Here is a 19,442-nt window from a genome sequence, read left to right as displayed (position 1 = left end):
CGCCTCGTCAGGTTCCCAGACCTAAATATCCTCACTATTCCTGATGAATCTTAGGTGAGGTAGCCTCCAGTAATACATTGTATTACAATTTACGTCACGTGACTAAAACGGGAGGCATTCCTCCTTTTTCCGACAATGTCCGAAGTTTGCTGAATTCGTTTCGTCGACAATCGGATAGCGCCCGAGTATTTTCGAGTCAATATAGGTTTAATTAACCACTTATTTCTTTACAAAATTATTTCTTATTAACTTTAAACAAGTAGTTGATAATTAATATTCATTGTTGTCATTCAGAAAACTTGAAATTCAACGACGATTTTGTACATCAAGTGTGCTCGGATCGTAAACGAGGGGCGATTTTTTTGCTGCGTTATGAATGATTTTGATTTTTGAACCGGGATTTTCCAAAACTCGGCGTGGTCTCCATTCGGCTCCACTTGCTAGCAGTGCTATATGGGTGCCTAACTTTGAAGATTCCAGGTCAACATTAGTCAATGTTTTCTTACAGAAATATCAAACTGTATTATCATAACTGTATGATATTTTGAAGAAAAATGTGATTGGAACAAGTTTAGAGCTATAAGCGATAAAGCGAATTCGGAAACGAAGCCGAGCTTTGACAAAGGGCCGTCAATGTCTTCATGTATACTTTTAGCCACGGAGGCTGCCTGACCTACAATTTAGACGTGAGCGTCGGAAATAATTGTCAGGTTTGGGAACCAGACTACCCAGCGCCCTGTTTGCAGGGCGGGGGTACGAGGGATCCGAAGGACACGTATCTTCGCACATGCGCACGACCACACGCTGTGTCTGGGCATGAAGTGCACGGGAACCTTCTATCCATTGTACACTTTTGTTGTATGGATCGGTATCGAGACCATTGGGAGCGATTTTGACCGGCAAAACCTATTAGTTGCTGATTTAAGATGGCTTTTTTTAGCGCGACGAGGAGGCGTGTTCGTTGTGTACAAGTCTTCATGGTCATATTGGCGGTTGCCCCTTTCCTCTGTGCAGTAACAGCGTACATGGCCGTAAGTACCAACAATGCTTGGGTTTAACAGAAAATGCAGCTCAAAATTGCAGTCCATTATATGCAGTGAGTTTAAAATGTAAGTACAGGTAGATACAGTTCACAGGCGAAGCCGGGAACTATAAACGAGGGGCCAGGTTCGGCTAACTTATACAGGGCGTCCTGAAAAAAAAATGTTTACGCCATCTTCAAGGTAATAGATTTAGCTTGAGAATACCGATTGTTTCATTGAGTTTGCTTTTGTAAATCAAAAGATATGTTTGAATAACGGCAAAGCCAAGAAACCTATTTTGTGCCACCTTCTGTGAAGCAGAAGGTATAGTCCTAGTATAAAACCAAATCACTTTACTGTTAGTGATTTTAACATTTTTAAGCAGAGCGTGCAATATTTATTGCACACTCGATCACGTTGGGGTGCATTAAAATTTGATATAAAGACCGGTTTCTAAAATAAGCGAATGAATGGCCCCTGAACCAGCGTTGACCCAGCATCATGTAAGCCAAATAAGTATACAACACGGTAGCTTGTAACAATACAGCAGTGCGCAAGCTCTCAACAGGGTGACCGTTTTAGCCGATTTTCGGCTAACTTTGACCGATTTTTTTGTTAAAAACGAGTTTGACAGAAACTTTGACAGAATGGATCTTTTTGGCAGATTTCTGATGGTAGAATTCTGCAAAAATTGTTATTTACAGAAAATTATCGCAAATTTGAAAAACATGGTATACATTTGTTTAAAAAATCTTCAAGCTTTTCAAACAAACCCTTGCATAATGGGACAGGTTGGCTTGCCTAAGCACTGAGGTTCACGGTGAACCGAACTTCACTCCGCAACTCCGTTTTGCCTGAAATTTACGCAATAATTTCATAACATCTTTATGTGACTATATACATTGTTAATAATGTAATTTGAACCTTAATTAAGGCAGTACTACAAATCTGCATGTGATTTTAAGGGTTTTTTAGTGTATTTCGAGGAAATCTGGGGAATTTGGCAGATTTTTGATAAATCTGACAGATTTTTGAAGTGCATTTAGCAGAATATTGCCATGACCTTACGGTCACCCTGCTCTCAACCACCATCGTGTGAAGACTTACGCGCGCGTATGCAACACAGTTGCTATGTGCGCGCGGAATAAGTCTTCTATGGTCTTCACATGCTCACGACATGTTTGTAGCTCCATGCTAGTACTGAGGATGTTTACGGCGAAAGCGATTTATTTTCTGTAAACATGTCGCCCACGGACATATTTACTTTATATGTTCAAGTATAAATGAAATTCCAGCTTCCTCCGTCAGGTAAACTATGAAAAAAATGTTGTAATTTGAATGTACGCATTGAAGAGACAGGGTAGCATATCGCAGTCATTAGACTTGACTCAAGTCGGAATTGCCTTAAGTCGGTATCTTTAAAAAAAAAAAATCGCAAAAATCATTTAGTTTACGTTTTCCAGAAGCACGACGAGGTACATTTCAGCACGCGTTCCACTTCAGTGCCGTATAACAATGCGCACACACTGTATGTACATTGTACAACACGCGTATTATACGTACATGTGGGTGCATGTATTGCAGAGCATGTGCATACATGTGGTGCAAAAGTTACCAATTGGGTTGCTGCATCACTTGAAAATAACATGTACATGTACGTTTTTAACATGATGGTCCGGATTCGACGCGTGAGGGCGCGCGTTATGTATAGTATGCGCTGTGCGTGACCCAGACTTGGCCAAGTCTACGCAGTCATAAGCTAAAATATGGCCCCTCAACATGAACAAAAAGTCTAAAAATATCGCCGAAAGAAAAGTCATAAAATTTGCTCGAACACTTAAACTGTTTATTTCGTTAAAAAAGTATTTATTAATGGGAATAACAGTGTGAGGACCAGTGTTCACTGCGTGATAATGACCGGGTGGGGGATGGCCGCTGTTAATGGACCAACCGTCATTATCACGCAGTGAAGACTGAGTCCTAGATTCACACTGTTATTCCCTAAATATTGAAGCGATGTTTTTCATCATGTCATGGCAACAGATTAAAGACCACTGTCTTGTTGCGGCCAAGTTAATTTTTTTCCCCTTCAAATCACCGTAACCAAAGCGAGGCTGGAAGGGAAAATAGTCTGGTTCCTTTTTGCACAAAAACATAAATAACTAGAGGTCTATGTCTGTTTGAAAACAGAACATAGGGCTTTTCCGCATTATGATTTTTGTAGACTTTTTGCTTTTTTGGCCGATGTGCAGTGATGTACATTATAATATTTGTGTACACAGTTCACAAAAAGTAATAATGAGCTAGTAGCAGTGTTGGAGTACTCGTACTCGTACTCGAGTACAACTCGAGTACACGCAATTACTCGGCCCGTACTCGACTATCAGTACTCGAAAATTATTTGGACTCGGCCCGTACTTGATTATTTGTACTCTATATACGTCATGTAGCGGTTGCAGTCTGTATTACGGCCATAGAATAAAATGACTAAATCGGCAGCGCGTGCATAAGCCCCATTCACTGTGCGATAAATGTGTACCATATTTGTGTTCTCTTGTGGGCGCGCAAAAAATTAACATAAAGTCATACAGCTAAAAGTAGGACATAAAGTTCAATTTATAAAAGTGCTAACCGGAAAAAAACTTCCAAGCTTTCGGTGTGTACACCTTCTTCAGGGGGCTATGGCTTAATCCCCTGAAGAAGGTGTACGCACCGAAAGCCTTTGGAGTTATTTTCCCGTGAGCACTGCTATAATTCTAACTAAGTTATGTCATAATTATGCTCAACAGTGCTACGCAACATCTCCACTTTTGTCATTCATTACAGCAAAATGTATCTGTCCTCCAGCACGTGACCTAGCTAGCTCAACGCGCGCGAAGCTAGAAATGCGCACGAGTATGTACGCGCTGCGCATACACGTACCGCTTACCCTTTCGGTTACGATAATTTTATTTTTTGCAAACTTATAGGCCTAAACGTGTAAACCTTTACATTGTGCAGGCCATTTACTCAAGATCAAATGGTTTTCAGTAAAAGCCTTTGCTTAATTTTTATTCATACAGATGGGAGTAAATGCTAAAATATTGGTAGTAATGCAAATGCTATATCTTTATTCATACGAACTACCGTGTGGTATTATTTGTACTTATTGTGAACTTTGTTTATATTAATTTTTCGCGATTAACATTAATAAATGCAGTAATTTTTGCGCAAAATTATGTGCTTTTATATTTTCAAGGTAGCCCCAACCCAACCTTGAAATATGACAAGTACATAAATCTGAAGCATTTACTCCTTATTCATATGAAACGAAGTAAACGCTTATAGTGTAGCAAAAGCTAAAGGGTAAAGAGTAATTATTTTCAGATGTTAGCAAATGGTTTTTAGTAAAAGTGTTTGCTTAATTTTCATTCATACAGATGCGAGTGGAAGTAAAAGCAAATGCCATGTTTTATTCACACGAACATGGTATCATTTGTAATGAACTTTGTTAATATTATTCTTTCGCGATTAACATTATAATAAATGCAGTTATTTTTGCGCAGAATTATTGTGCTTTATAATTTCAAGGTTGCCCCAACCCAGCCTTGTAAATGACAAGTGCATATTTGAAATCTGAAGCATTTAGTCCTTTTTTATTCATACGAAACGAAGTAAGTGATTATTATGCCAAAAAAGCTCCGGTTTCTGGTATGCGTGCGCGTCGCCATAGCCATGCGCGTCGGCAAAATTTAAAAAAAAAAGTTCAATGTAAGATGATGTCTTAAAACCACCAAACCCACTGTAGAGCAAGAGCCAGGGGTCATTTATTTTTTTGAAATGACCAAGTGTTAAGTGGATATTTTTGGAAAGGTTACACATTGCGGTACTTGAATTGGCTAGTCTTATGGTTACCTGGCGGTGGACTTGCACCTTAAAGAAGAAGAAAGAAAAACCAGCACAAAAAGAAAGGCTTTTCCGCAGCTACGCGGAAAAGCCAATTATCATTCAGTACGATAGCAGACAGCAGGACAAAAGTCTATAGTCACCTGTCAGAATGTCTTCCCGCGGAATCTGTTTAAATATTGAACAGTGCGAGCTACGTGTAAATTATTACTCTATGCTATGTGGTCCTATTTTATGTGCCTCCGTTTTCATGCGCGCATTCCACCTCTTCGTACATAGGCTAGGCCTATTCTTAACCAGTGTCCTAGCCAGGGCAGCGTGAATTTACAGCATAGGGGCATTTTGTTCGTCGAGGAATGCGAGCGCAGAGCTACTACACTGTCAGTCAATTTTTGTTACATTATCAGTCCTAACCGATAATATAACAACAACTCACTGATAGTGTAAAGGCCAGGGTTTAGACCCCCAAAATCTCCCCGTAGATCTGTCACTATAATAGTGACAGATTTTCCATCATCTTATCACATTGCATAGAAGCCGAACTTTTTGACATGGCGCGCCCATGAGCATTGAAGTTTCCCGATACAACGAATAGCTTATAATGGGGTGCAGACGACGAGCAATGGTCTCTGTTTACAATAGGTTTTCCACCGATTGGGCGTTGCTGGTATTGATCCACTTTGTCGCCAGCCATGTTATTCTTGCACACGGCTGGGTCCCAGTTTTGCCAAAGAAAAAAAAAACCTTGCCTTGTCAAAGAAATCTATCACGCCTTTGGAGAAAAAAAGAAATCAAGGTTTTTACAAGTGTTGTTTCGAGGAAGCCTTCAACGTCATTCTGTTCAGATGGTCCAATTAACCAGTTTCACTTTCAAGACTGTATCAAGGTTGTGGCAACAAAGAAAGAAAAATAGTTATGATGATGAAAGGGGAATTGTTGACGTTTTTCTTGAGCTGAAATTAATTCTGTGATTTATGCAAGGGGTTCCACAGTGAGTCATTACGAAGGAAGAGACAATAGAGGGAATCCTCTGTAAAAAGTATTTCCAAATAACATTTATGACATCAGTCGTGGTTTAATAATGCAGGTTAGATTACTGATTGCTTTCTTATGAAAGTACTCAGACGCACGAAGTAAAAGGTCTGAGAGCAACATCATCATATTGTTCAAAGTCTTGTGAAAAAGAAATCATACACATTGCCACTGCAAAAGTACTTACAGGTAGTAGATCATTCACTGTCGCCTTTTTCTTTTCGTTTGAAGCAACAAAAGGTTCAAAATCTAAAGACGGGTGCTTAACAACTAACGTGATGACATTTTAGCTCAGTCAATGCTGTGTATTCCGAGAAAAACAATCTCAGTTTCAATTCAAAAGTTGCCGAGTTATATGTTGAATTGCGGCCGAAATCAGCAGCTGGAACAAGACGTTCTCGTTCAGCCGATTGCAGCTACACGCGATGTCACGCACTTAACGGACGAATTAGCAACCGCGTGCGCGTCGTGTCAACGTTTGCACCCAATTATACGAATCAACAAGCTCGCCCAATTACAAACCAACTACGGCGAGTCTAAAGATAAATGTACCAGTCAAGCAACTTCTTGTTCTGAGGAAACTAAATTGCCTTTTTTTAGTAAAAAAAATAATTACCATGAGGTGATAGAGTGTTTCTTTACCCTTGACAGGATTTGTGTTCTGTGTAATTTGGAACTTTGTTTAAATTTACGACCAAACCATCAAAAAATCTGTTTAGGCCACTTTTCACATTATCTGGTATCTAATGAAAGGCATTCGCTCAGACACGTTCTTATTATGTGAATGCTGTTGTAATCTTTAAGTCCGGATAATGATTCACACAAGACTCATTTGTAGGTTCTTACAATGTTGTGTTGTCTAACTCTTATTCTTAACCATGTGCTCTCAAGTCTCATTCCTTTGTCTTAGCCATCCTATGTGTGTGGGTGTGTGACCTTTCTATACTCCAGTGTGTGTACTAACTTGAGGTCACATACAGAGGGCGCTGTACCATGTGACCATTAACTTTTGTTACATCTCTCTTCCAATAAGAAAACAAATGATTATCAAATGTTTTGTTTCGTAAAATTTTCTCAGATCTCACATTGTCCAGTTCAGTTCCATTTAATGTTCTGTAGAGCAAGATCTTTTTTGTAACTAACACTAGATCTACAAGTAACTGTTTTCAAATGCTCTGTGTACGACATATTTTTTTCATGTACGACATATTTTTTTCATGCACTTGGTGTTTTTTTCATGCACTTGGTTTTCTCCTCATGGATTTTTGTGTGTGTTACAAAGTCCGCGAAATGGGCCGTTTGTATCACTGTTCGCCCGGATCTGGTTGTCACTGGATTTTGAGGTTGGACAAGTTCCTTGTCTCGAGGAGGTCGATATATGTCACGCATTGGTTCCATGTTGACTTCGGTGATTGTTTAGACTGAAGTCCTCTTTGGTTTTCTTGAGGTCTCGTCGATTTCTCCGGTAGGTGTGGCCCGTTTGTGTCATCACGTCATATGATCGAGGATCCGTTGTCATGCCTGTGACTTTGGCCTTCTTCCAGTCGTTCTTTTCATTCATCGGCCTAAAACGAACTGTATCACCAGCTTGAGGGTATAGATCTTTGGCTCCTTTGTTGTAGTGATGAGTCGGTTTTTGTTGTTGTTCGTCAGTCGTTGAGGAATGTTCTCGATGATCTTGGGCTTGAGAAGTTTGTTGGTCGTCGGAAGTCGGGTCTTGGTCCTTCGGTTCATTAGTCGTTGAACAGGGCTGCTGGCAAGTCCTTGCGATGGGGTGTTTCAGAAGTCCAGTAGCGCTAAGTACGGGTCAGCTCTGGCTTTCTTGGCTTTCTTCAGCAGCATTTTGGCTATTTTAACTGCACTTTCTGCTTTTCCGTTGCTCTGAGGGTAGTGAGCGGATGAGGTGTTATGTCTTAACTCCCAGCTCTTACTGAAAGTTTTGAACTGTTCAGATGTGAATTGGGGTCCATTGTCAGTAAACAACACCTCCGGTATTCCATGACGAGCAAAGTTTGCCTTCAGCTTTCTGATGACAGTCTTTGATGTGGTGTCATCGAGGTAGTCAATTTCCCAGAAATTGGAGTAGTAGTCACTGTGATCAGGTAGTTGTTTTCACCTTGGACACATAGGTCTGCTCCGACTCTTTCCCATGGTCGACTGGGAATTTCATGAAGATGAAGAGTCCCCTTCTGTTGTTTGGATTCTAGTGATCTACAAGTGTCACACTTTTGGATGAAATCTTTCACCTCTGCTGTAATGCCCGGCCAGTAAAAGCATTCTCTCGCACGACGGAGACATCCTTCAATTCCGAGATGTGATGCGTGTATGCGTTGAAGCATATTACTACGGATGGACTTGGGAACAATGACTCTTTCCCCTTTGAAGATCAATCCCTCCTGGATACTCAGCTCATCTCTGATGTCGAAGTATGGAGTCAGCTGTTCGGAAACTGCTGATTTGGTGTCAGGCCATCCGGTCAAAATGGTTTCCTCCAGCAACTTCAGCGTTGAATCATCAGCTGTGCATTGCTGTAATTCGTGCAGTCGTTCTGTGATCGGCAAATGCTGAACCATGTTAACTGTTTCAAGCTGTTGCTCGAATCGATCTTGTGACTTATCAGGTAGATATGCTCTGCTAAGTGTATCAACCAGATACATTTCTTTGCCTTGATGGTACGAGACTGTTACATCATAGGTTTGTAGTCTCATCAGCATCCTCTGCAGACGTTTTAGTGCAAGATTGAGAGGTTTGAGGACGATCATCTTGAGTGGTTTGTGGTCTGTCTGTACTCGGCGTCCATATGTATACTAATGGAACCGCTCCAGCCCAAAGATTACTGATAGCAACTCTTTCTCAATCTGTGCATATCTGGGTTCTGTATCAGTGAGGGCTCTGCTAGCGTAGGTGACAGGTTGACCACTCTGCATCAATGCTGCCACTAGTCCAGTCTGTGACGCATCAGACTGCAGAGTGAGCTCTTCTCTTGGATCGTAGTACTTCAGTACTGGTGCTGTGGTTACCATTTTCTTTATGGCATACACAGCCTTGTCGTGGTTCTCTAGCCAACACCAGTCAGCATCCTTCTGTGTCAACTTTCTCAGTGGTTCACAGGTATCACTCAGCTGAGGAAGAAACTTGCTGAGATAGTTAACGAAGCCAATGAATCGTTGTAGCTCCGTCTTGTTTAATGGGTTTGGAAACTCCTCTAGGGCTCTAAGCTTTGCTGGGTCTGGCTTCAGACCGTTTGATGTGATGAGGTGGCCCATGAATGGCACCTGCTTCATTTTGAGCTTCAGCTTTGCTTTATTCAGCTTTAGGTTTCGTTGGCGACATCGTTCTAGCAGTGCTTGATGTCTGCAGTTGCTTCTGCTAGTGTCTCACCCTTCCCGTATACCAGTATGTCATCTGCTATGGTCTGTACTCATGCAAGACCTTCTACAGCCTGGTCCTGACGTCGTTGAAATTCCTCTGGCGCCGTGCTGATTCCGAATGGCATTCTCAACCATTGGTATCTGCCAAATGGTGTGTTGAACGTCGTCAAATACGAGCTTTCTTCATCTAGCTCCACATGCCAAAAGCCATTCTTAGCATCTAGCACTGTGAACACTTTTGCATTGTTCAAGTCGGGGAGGATATCTTCAATCGTCTTCACTGGCTAGTGGCTTCTTTTCAGCGCTTTGTTGGATCTTAAGGGTCGAGGCAAATTCGCAGCTTCTGTGGTTTGTCTACGCAGACAAGACTCGATACCCATGGTGTAGGAGTATCGACTGGCTTGATGACTTTTGCTGTAGTCAACTTCTCAAACTCGTCCTTTAATTTCTGCTTCAAAGCGACTGGTACCCGGCTCTGTGGGTGTACTATTGGTATGACAGTTGTGTCAACATCCAGGTGATATTTGCCCTGTAGGAATCCTGTGCCGTCGAAGACATCAGCAAACTCAGTGATCAGCTGTTCTGCTGACTTCCCCGTCTGCATCTGCAGATCTGACTTCCCCGTCTGCATCTGCAGATGTGGAGAAACATGCGCAATATTCTCATGATGAACTTCTATCATGCCCATCTGCTGCCTTGTTCTGCTCCCGAGTATGGGTGTGACGTCTGTATTATCTACAACGACGAATTCCATCTTATACTTTTTGTGATTCTTGGGGTTTATCATCTTCAATCTGCATCGCCCAGGTGGTTTCAGCGTTGTCTTGTTGTACATGGACAACGCTTGGTTAGTCGCTGTGGGTTGCACATCACTGATCAGCTGTTTCTGGATCACATTACCAGTCGCTCCTGAGTCTATCTGAAGCATGACTTGTTTTCCTTCTATTATCATTTTGGCATGCACATTCTTCATGTATGACTTTGCCACTGTGTGGACTGTCTCTGGTACAAGCTTCAAAGTCATGAGTTCCTCGTAATATGAATCGTCTGAACTGCTGTCATCTTGAACTGCATGAACTCGTGAACTTTTCGTGCGACATTGCTTTGCAAAGCAAGTTCATCTTGTGGCACTTATGCTGGGCATTTCTCTGTTACCAAATCATGCTGTTTTGCACATTTTCTTGCATTCGTTGTCATCGTTTTCTTTCGTGACGCATCAGGAGCTGGTTTTCTGTTTTTCTGTTTGTACACAGAGTGTACTTCTGTAGCTCCAGGCTCTTCCAGGGTTTTAATTCTTTCCTTGGACGACTCGGACCATAGCTCTGCTGATGGTTAGGCATTTCTCGAGGTCAAGGTTACTTTCTCATAGTAGCCTTTCACGCAGACTGGAATCTTTGATCCCACAGATAATGCGGTCTCTCAGCAATGAATCTCGGAGTGAGCCAAAATTGCAACTTTCAGCAAGTAATTTCAGCTCAGTGACGTACTTCTCAATAGATTCTCCACTTTCTTGATTTCGTGTTAAAATCTGTACCGTTCAACTGTCTCACTTTTTTTCGGATCACAGTGACTCAAGCGTTGAATGCCTCTAGTACATCCGCCATCTTTGCTTCATTAGTGAGCCCCAGTGCTTTATACACTTCTCTTCCTTTTGTGCCAACTAGATACTGGGCCATTTTCACTTTCATCGGCTCTTTTCGTGCCATTGCAAGCTCAGTGTAGAGTTTGAATTCTTCTTTCCATCTTTTCCACATTCGTGGCAGGTCTCTGACCTCCATTTCAAGGTTAGCTGGTGGCTTTATTCTGTCCATTTTATTTCTGTTCTTGCTTTTGCTCACTCAAATTATATCTATGCTAAGGCCTAGTAAATGTCCCAGGTACTTACTCCCAAAATTATGCTAATAAATCAGCAAATCATGAGAGGGGTGCAGAATCCGGTGATACCCATCCCCCAGGAGCAATTACTAAAACCAAAGCACAAATATAGAGTTCTGAGTCTGGGTTGAAATTCAGTAATTTTCCAACACTTGCCAACAGTTTCTTTATCTGGCTTGGATAGAACATGTAGCACAATCTCCACAGTATCTATCCTCTTTCTTACTTAGCACAATATCTAAAGTAAGTCACTTCAATATCGGGTTAAGATGATCACTTTAGTGACACCTGTACATGTACATCAATGAACATCAGTTTTTTCCTACAGCCAGTCTCGGTTGTTTCTTCTTCATCAGTAGACCAAATACACAACAGCCACTTCTGTCACCATGTTGTAATCTTTAAGTCAGGATAATGATCCACACAAGACTCAGTTGTAGGCTCTAACAATGTTGTGTTGTCTAACTCTTATTCTTAACCATGTGCTCTCAAGTCTCATTCCTTTGTCTTAGCCATCTTATGTGTGTGGGTGTGTGACCTTTCTTTACTCCAGTGTGTGTGTACTAACGTGAGGTCACATACAGAGGGACTGTACCATGTGACCATTAACTCTTGTTACAAATGCCTTTCATTAGATACCACATAATCTGAAAAGTGGCCCAACTTGGAATTCAAGTCCTTTCATTTGATAAGCAGTATCTCTGGACTGGGGTGTCCAAATGAGATGGGATAAAGACCATTTGGTAGAGTATTTACCATTATACCTTCATAATCTATAGATAACTTTTGAAAAAAGACAGGGCTAGTATATTAAATATTTTTGGATTAACTGCTACATTTTTATTAACGCACGCTGTACTCACGAAAAATTTTAAAAAATGCTCACTTGACTCATCTTTGGAAATGACCTGTGATTGTTTCATCAAAATGACAGCATGTCAGAAGGAATTAATTTTACATCAGGTTTCGTTTCATGCCTACATCTTTAAAGGGAATATACAACATTTGCAAACATCAAAAAACAAAACTATCAAATTATTGTGAAAAACCCTACTGGACTGTAAGTGAATGACGGACCAAAGCATCCTGTAAAATCATGGCACCTGATGTGCTATCGTTTTCAAGAAAAGTGGTATTTTGTATCGATTTCCAACGCTAGTCGGCCGACTTACCACATTAATTCAGTCCACATTCTGTTAATCTGTTTGCATTTGGTTACACGTCCGTGAACGGGTGTAAGAACGGGTGTGAGCCAGCTGGTTTCCTGACCTTACAATTCCACGACGTCTATCGATTGTTCAGTTTCATCTAATTGAGTGGGGTCAAGGAACTACACTACAGGAACATGATTCTTTTCTTGGTTTGTCTAGCATCTACGAACACAAACAAGTCAGTGTAATGATACTTGCCACAACATACTATTCCTCCAAATCCATTTATTTCTTATAATTGCAGCAAAAGCAAATGTTGTACATTCCCTTTAAACCAAGTAGCGTTTTAACAATAATTTAGTCAGTTATTTTGGTGAGCTGCGAATGATCTAATCTACCCTTAACAATTTGAATAAGATGGATGACAAAATGTCAGGTGAATCCGATAAAACCCTTGCAAAGTTTGCAAACAACTTACAAAAGAAGAGATTTAAACTCGAATTCTCTTTATACGACATACACTGGTGGTGTTTTGTATGCCCATTGGAGAATTCTCTTGGAACTTTTGAAAAAAAAAGAAAGATTTTTTTTCTCATTTCTGTATGGTCATAGAACTGTCTGGTTCAATATTTCACAGGGTTTGGATCAACATGCCTTCTTGTCTTCTCTTGCCGTTTTCCGGTCTACACCTGCGCCGACGGTCGTGGTCCAATCCGAAGCAGGTCCAATTAAAATCAGGCCCACTTCACCGCCACAACATCCCACGGCATCCGCTAACCAGCATCCAACAGCGGGCAACTTGAAAGTCCCAGACACTGTTCCTGCCAAAGTCAGCCCGATCACTGTGTCTCTTTTGTCTCCCCGGAAGGACTCCATCAAAGTCGGCGATATGATCCACTACCGCATCACCTGCAGACATCAGAACGGTAGCCTGCTCAGCTCAGGAGGGGGCGTGTGGTACGCCTTCCTGAGCTCCAAGTCCAATCCCAAGGCCAGCACTGCCGGGCGGGTAGTGGACCACAAGAACGGCTCGTATAGCATCTACGCCTACGCCGGTTGGGCAGGCACGGGCACACTTACCGTTACCCGGGCTCTGGACAATGACGCAGTGGATTACATGAACAACACGATATGGCCCGCCGAGGGGCGGGGCGTGTGGAAAGGGATCTTCCAGGCGCCCAAGGGAAACACTGCCAGCTCAACTTGCCGGTTGACGAGAACAGGGAATTTGACTGGGATGTGCTTGTACCCTAGACCCAACGCCTTGGGGAAGACAGTGTTCTATTGCGAGAAGCCAGAAGGTGTGGAGTGTGACAAGCTAGTCTCCACAAAGAGCGACGACAGACAGATGCGCCGTACTCTCGTGATACTCAACCGAGAAAAGGCGGCTTTGGTTGCCAGGTAATTATGAATTACTTCTGGAAACAAAGTCTATAGGTCTTTTGAAAGAGTCGGAGCGGAATGGAGAAAATTCGCTTTGCATGCGCATTTGCATAAGATACACGTAATCAAAAATAGGGAATCATAAGGAAATCAGGTTTATTAACAATAATTTCGACGCAAAAATCTATACTTGAAATAATCCTAGTCCAAATTATTGAACACTTGTTTTTCACTGTTTCAGAACGAAAACTCATTTAAAGGTGCCGATCGTACTGGAGAACCCCGTCGTCAACATATCTGGTACGTTTGTAATAAACACGAAACCACCGAATTCGGTGCACTTTTAAACAGTATTACAACGTATTAGTGTAAATACCAGTCTGAGCCGACAACCCAAGAAATACAATCAATTATTGGCGGAACTGCTGTTGATTTCCTGTCAGATGGATTGTGGTAGAACAACAGTGACAGTCTAAATTGTGACTAAATCAGACTTGCAAAAGTTGCAAGTTGGTTTGCTGACCGATGTGTCGACTGGCTGGATTAAATCTTTCTCCATTATATTGATATTTTATGTTTCTCTTCCACACTAGGACCACCCAGTGCAAGTACGCCTGTAATTCAAGGCTGCCACACAGAACAACAAATCAGCGATGGATACTGGTTGGAAAACAAGTGGTACTCCCTCATCTGCGAAAACAAAGACTGGACTGAAAAATCCACGCTTACATCATGCTTACGCAACAAGCAGCTCTTGATGTACGGGGACTCTACCTCTCGGCAGTGGTTCCATCACACCATCGATCTCCTCGGCGAGAAGTTTGCCCCGGTACCCGGCGAGTTCGGCTTCCACTGTTTTAGGCATTACGACGATATAGACCTGTCCATACTGATCTCATTCCCCAAGCAGCTGGTGGGAAGCAGGGCCGTGCGATTGGAAGGGGTGTTCTACGAACACGACTTGATAGACGCGTTGAACGACACCAGGTGCAACTACATCCTGGTGGTGAGTCCCTGGGCCCACTTCAGCTTCTGGTCTCGAGACAGCTACACAGAGCGTACCCTTCTCCTCCGGGAAGCATTACTTCGCTTCCGGAGGCGCTGTCCGGACGCCCCAATCGTCGTCAAGGGTCCCCACCCAAGGGAACGGGTCAGAAGCACCGTCTTCTCGGTCGACTTCATGACCAGAGGGATTGGGGAGATCAATCGGAGGGTTTTGGGGGACATAGGGGCCTGGTACCTACCTACTTGGGACATAAACAATGCCGCACCTATTGGGAATGGCATCCATATGCCCAGCTTTGTCGTCCACGAGGAACTCAAAGTGTTTTTCAGTTACGTTTGTGGTAACAGCAAAATGCCCCCTTTAGACAATCGATCTCCTAAAAATAGGAAATAAAGTTGTATCTGTGTAAAAAAGCGTTAATATTTGTATCACAGACCTTCAATCATGTCAATAATGTTGGGTTTATATTTGTAATTTTATATGTAATTTAGTGTATGCAGTTTTGAAAAAATATTGGAAAAGATGTCAGCGGTTACCCACACTAATTCAGGGTCCATGAAATGATTTTTATCCAGAAACATATTTTGTGCAACTTTCTGCTCCTCTTTAAATGTATGAACGTTTGACATCCCTTTCTGGGTAATTTGATTGAACATTGTACCTCTTCAAATTTTAAAAATGTTTTCATGCTTTCCAGACAACTAAGGGCGCTGTTGCTGTGATGTCATTTAAGGAAGGCACTGTTCAGTATAAGGGTTTTCTGTTCAAATTGTAAACCCACACATTTGCTTTTTGAACATATTTGTGAGAAAAGTTTGCTCATTGGCTTACTGCCATGTACTGACACAGTAACGAATCGCCAAAACAAATAAAATGTTAACAAAATCAAAATATCAAAAATTCTGGCAACTTTTCGTCCTGAAATAGCTGTAAATTGAGGTTTGTGCCTGAAATAACATTACATTTGTGTTCATGAATAATCACCAAAATTCTCTTGAAAATTGCAAACAAAAATTGAAAGTAGGTTTAAATTGGGCAATGAAATTGCATTACAATTTTCTCATGAATGTGCAAATTTCATTAGCATAAAATCGAAAAGGCACAAAAATAATCTTGAAAAGTGCAAAACGAAATTTGAATTTAGGGTTAAATTGGGCAAAAAGGTGCATTTCGTTGCATAGGACTTTAAGATTTTCAAAACCTTTATATTTTGTATTTATACAAGGTAGCATTATCAGTAAAAACTAGTTAAGATAAGAATGAAGAAACAATAAAAATAACAAAAGAACTTATATATTTAAAAAAAATAGCAGTCGGCTGCTTAGTAAGCCTCGCAGTTCTCTAGATGTATGCATTTTAAAAATGACGTCACATTACTCATGATATTTTTGTCTAATATTAAAATAGGTTTTCAGTCCTATTCCGTTGGTTTTTCCCAGACTATTTTTCTGGGGTTTTCCTCCCACTTCTAAAACTGTAGTTTCTCATTATCCTCTTTCTACAGGTTTCTTCAGGCTTGCGAGCCTACAGTGCCTTGGTCATGCACTTTTGAGGAATTCAAGAAATATATATATAATACCGTATGTTGTACAAATAAAAACTGGCATTTGCATTTACTACCAATTCATCTGCATGAATACAAATTAAGCATTAAAAATTAAACTGAGAACCATTTCGATTGTCAATCTGCTGTAACTTTGCGAGAGTCATTCGTTCACCGCACACACTATTTAGGCCGTCATACTTGTTATAGTTATTTGCCTCGCTATGATTTTTAAGATGGCGTACCGTGAGAATGGTCTTTTGGCAGTATGGGAAAGCATTTCAAAACGGGCACTGATATACGCTGGACTGAGGTTATTGAGACATTTATAAACCTCATAACAACAATCTATGACAATCCCAACGAGATGGTAATGATGACCAAGAGAGTGCCTCATGTAAATCGCTAATATGTGTTCTAGCATGAGCATTAAGAATCATTCTGGCAAGACGATTATGCAGTTTGAGCAGCTTGTCAGAATGACAATGTGCATACTCAATTGGACAAGACCAAATCACCAGGGTTCGAAATTAGCGGTAGCCCACTAGCCAAATGCTAGTGAAAACAGCGGCAGGCTAGTCAAACTATTCCTTAAGTAGCCCGGCTGGCGAGTCCAAAATTATTGGGATACGGCAAAGATGAAAGAAATCACATCTATCAATTTGTGTATAATTTTATCAACTGTTTTAACGGGTTGAGTTATAAGATCTGTTTATTTAAAACACTGACAAAATTGCCTCAGAATAGATGAGAAATCAGTTGGAAATGGATAAATTCAAAGCAAATTTTACCTTCGACCTTTTTCGTACCAAGTCTCCTTGTTCGATCACGTCTGTTTTCTCATCGCGTACTTGCGTGAGAACGAAAATGATAACGACGCAAAGATTTTAATACCTACCTACATCTGATGGATTTTAGATTTTGTTTGGATCACGTTTTAATACAGTTCTTATCAACGGTCGTTTTTAGATTTGTTTGTAAATGAAAATAAATCCTTCAAGTTTGTTCAAAACAATGGTCAGCCACAAAATTATTCCATGGATATTCATGCTTAAACGAGTGATCGAGTTGCACGAGTCCACACGGAAGTTTTTGGAAGTGACAGGTCCATTTTGGCAGGATTTACTTTTTTCTCATCATGCGATTTTTCAGTTTCCATAAAATTCCGCGGGTGATTTTTTTAAGAAATCAATATGCCATTTTAAAAACTCTGACTTTAACACACTATTCTTTTCGAGGGGCCCTGAAGCGCTACCAGCAGGCCCGGATTAAGTGTTTCATAGGCCCTGGGCACCAGTGTTCCGAAGAATAGAGAAGGAAGGGGAAAGGAAGAGGGAATAAGAACAAAGTGGCGAATGTAAATAATAAACACCGCTGCTCAAAACTCCGCGAAGCTAAAATCCAGTTCTGAACCCATGTCAAAAGATTGTACATTCTGTTATGTCGGCACAAGCTGCCGCGCGAAGTCGCTTCATGTACAATAATAATAACAAAATTAAACAATACTTAATCAGAATGGGCTTGATTCGGGGTTTTTCTGGCTGAAAAAAAATTGATTTTCTCGCGCGATTTTTTTTTTTCGCGCAAAGCAGTTTTTGATCGATTCGGAACTGTTTGAACCGATCCGGAACTAGGAAAAAGGTCATCGATACATTTGACGTCGTAAAGTCAAATTTAAAGGAGTTTAAATTTGGAAATTTGTTGTGTAACATCTCCATCACTCAAGGTAAACTTTTTAATCAATGTCACTTGAATTTGTGGAGTAGTGGAGCCAAAGCAGCCTGAATGATGTTTGCTATCCGGAACTAGGAAAACGACTGTATTGGAATTCTTTCCGGAAAAAAGAACAAGGTTGGGTCTTGTCTTTTTCCCCCATGATTTAAATGAACTATAGTTTTTTAATCATTCCAAAATTAATTTTAGAAGACATTTTTGGAATTTTATAGAATATCCGTCTGGCATTTTCTTCATGGTCTTGCATGTCTGGGGTGAAATGTACCGACTTGCTTATGTTTATTGTTTACTGTCATTGACTGTAACTTTTTAAAGCGGCCCATTTCAGAAATAATTTCGAAATCTCAAACAGACTTATATTGAGATGAATATTTGTGAAGAAATTGGACTCTCTCAGACTCAGATTGTTGTTTATTTTTATATATTTTGTTCGACGGAGAGGCTAATAGGCTATTGTGAGTCACCGGACAGCACAACTTGTCCATCTCTCTCCTCCAGTGATCCTCTTCTGTGTGATGTCTGCCCAAACATATATATCCGGGCCAGGCAGGTTCACAATAATCAAATAGCGAAATAACCATGGCGGAACTTAACATTATGTTGAATTGGGAAACCATATGTGGGGGGGGGGGGCTGTTTGGTCAGCTGTGGTGATTTGGTAAAGAACACAGCAAACACCCAGGATTCGGATCTCTATATGTGATGTTTTATTTCAGCCACTGAAGTTGGTGTGCAGCGGACAGGCCAACAGCGGAGGCGATGGCAACGTGAGGAATGCCAAGGCCGCCGCAAGGTGGCGCTGTTGCCGCACACCGTTAAACTTACAAGTGCATCGTAACTTACAAGTACGTCCGACATCCCTCACAATCTTCCCTTGCTAAGAGGTCGTCGCCCTCGACGACAAGTATGTGGCCTTCTAACACTGAAACTATATAACTACTTAACAATGATTTAAATGCATGCAAACAATCATCAACAATCAAAACATCATAAACAACAGCTTTTGATTGACTTCCTATATAAAGTGGAACTCTTGTTAAACATGAAACAATGAAGTCAAATAAATGTCAACATTTGACAGGCCTAAGAATTGGCTTACCAGGACTAATAGGGCACTGGGGGTTCCCTTGCTAAGTGTGATGCACATACAAGTAGTTTTGTGTGTCAACTGTCTAGAACATGGTTGAAATGGAAAAACATCTCAAAAATTAGTCCCCAGATTCATCAGTGTCTATTGTGTCCTCTGGAGCAACCATATGCTTGACTCGGTTAAGTAATCTGACTACATTTGAGAATTGGAACCTATTAGGTGGCTTGCCTTTGGTCGAACGCTTGGAGCGCCTGACGCCTCCCGTGGAGTGATCTGGCTCGGTGGGTTCCTCAGTAGAGACCCCTAGTAGGTGAGCTTCATCTGTCCTCCCCGCGAGGGAGCTGGCACCA

General features: G+C 41.2%; 1 protein-coding gene across 1 annotated transcript; it reads left to right on the top strand.

The window, feature by feature from the left end:
- The first annotated feature begins 796 nt into the window (after positions 1 to 796).
- Positions 797 to 15,532, top strand: LOC119723713 (NXPE family member 4-like). Its single transcript, XM_038194513.1, has 4 exons — positions 797 to 1,031; positions 12,974 to 13,737; positions 13,961 to 14,019; positions 14,313 to 15,532. The coding sequence occupies exons 1-4, from the start codon at positions 927 to 929 to the stop codon at positions 15,116 to 15,118; spliced, it is 1,734 nt and encodes a 577-aa protein (XP_038050441.1). The 5' UTR covers positions 797 to 926; the 3' UTR covers positions 15,119 to 15,532.
- The last annotated feature ends 3,910 nt before the right edge of the window (positions 15,533 to 19,442 follow it).

Source organism: Patiria miniata, unplaced genomic scaffold, assembly GCF_015706575.1.
Source record: "Patiria miniata isolate m_02_andy unplaced genomic scaffold, ASM1570657v1 HiC_scaffold_17, whole genome shotgun sequence".
In the NCBI taxonomy this organism is placed as follows: Eukaryota; Metazoa; Echinodermata; class Asteroidea; order Valvatida; family Asterinidae; genus Patiria; species Patiria miniata.
This window is presented reverse-complemented; position numbering and strand designations above follow the sequence as displayed.

Excerpts from the sequence above, each read along its gene's own strand:
- LOC119723713 (XM_038194513.1), top strand. The coding sequence starts at position 927 with ATGGCTTTTTTTAGCGCGACGAGGAGGCGTGTTCGTTGTGTACAAGTC. Across the intron at positions 13,738-13,960 it reads AAGGCGGCTTTGGTTGCCAG|AACGAAAACTCATTTAAAGG; the intron begins GTAATTATGAAT and ends TCACTGTTTCAG. Across the intron at positions 14,020-14,312 it reads CCCCGTCGTCAACATATCTG|GACCACCCAGTGCAAGTACG; the intron begins GTACGTTTGTAA and ends CTTCCACACTAG.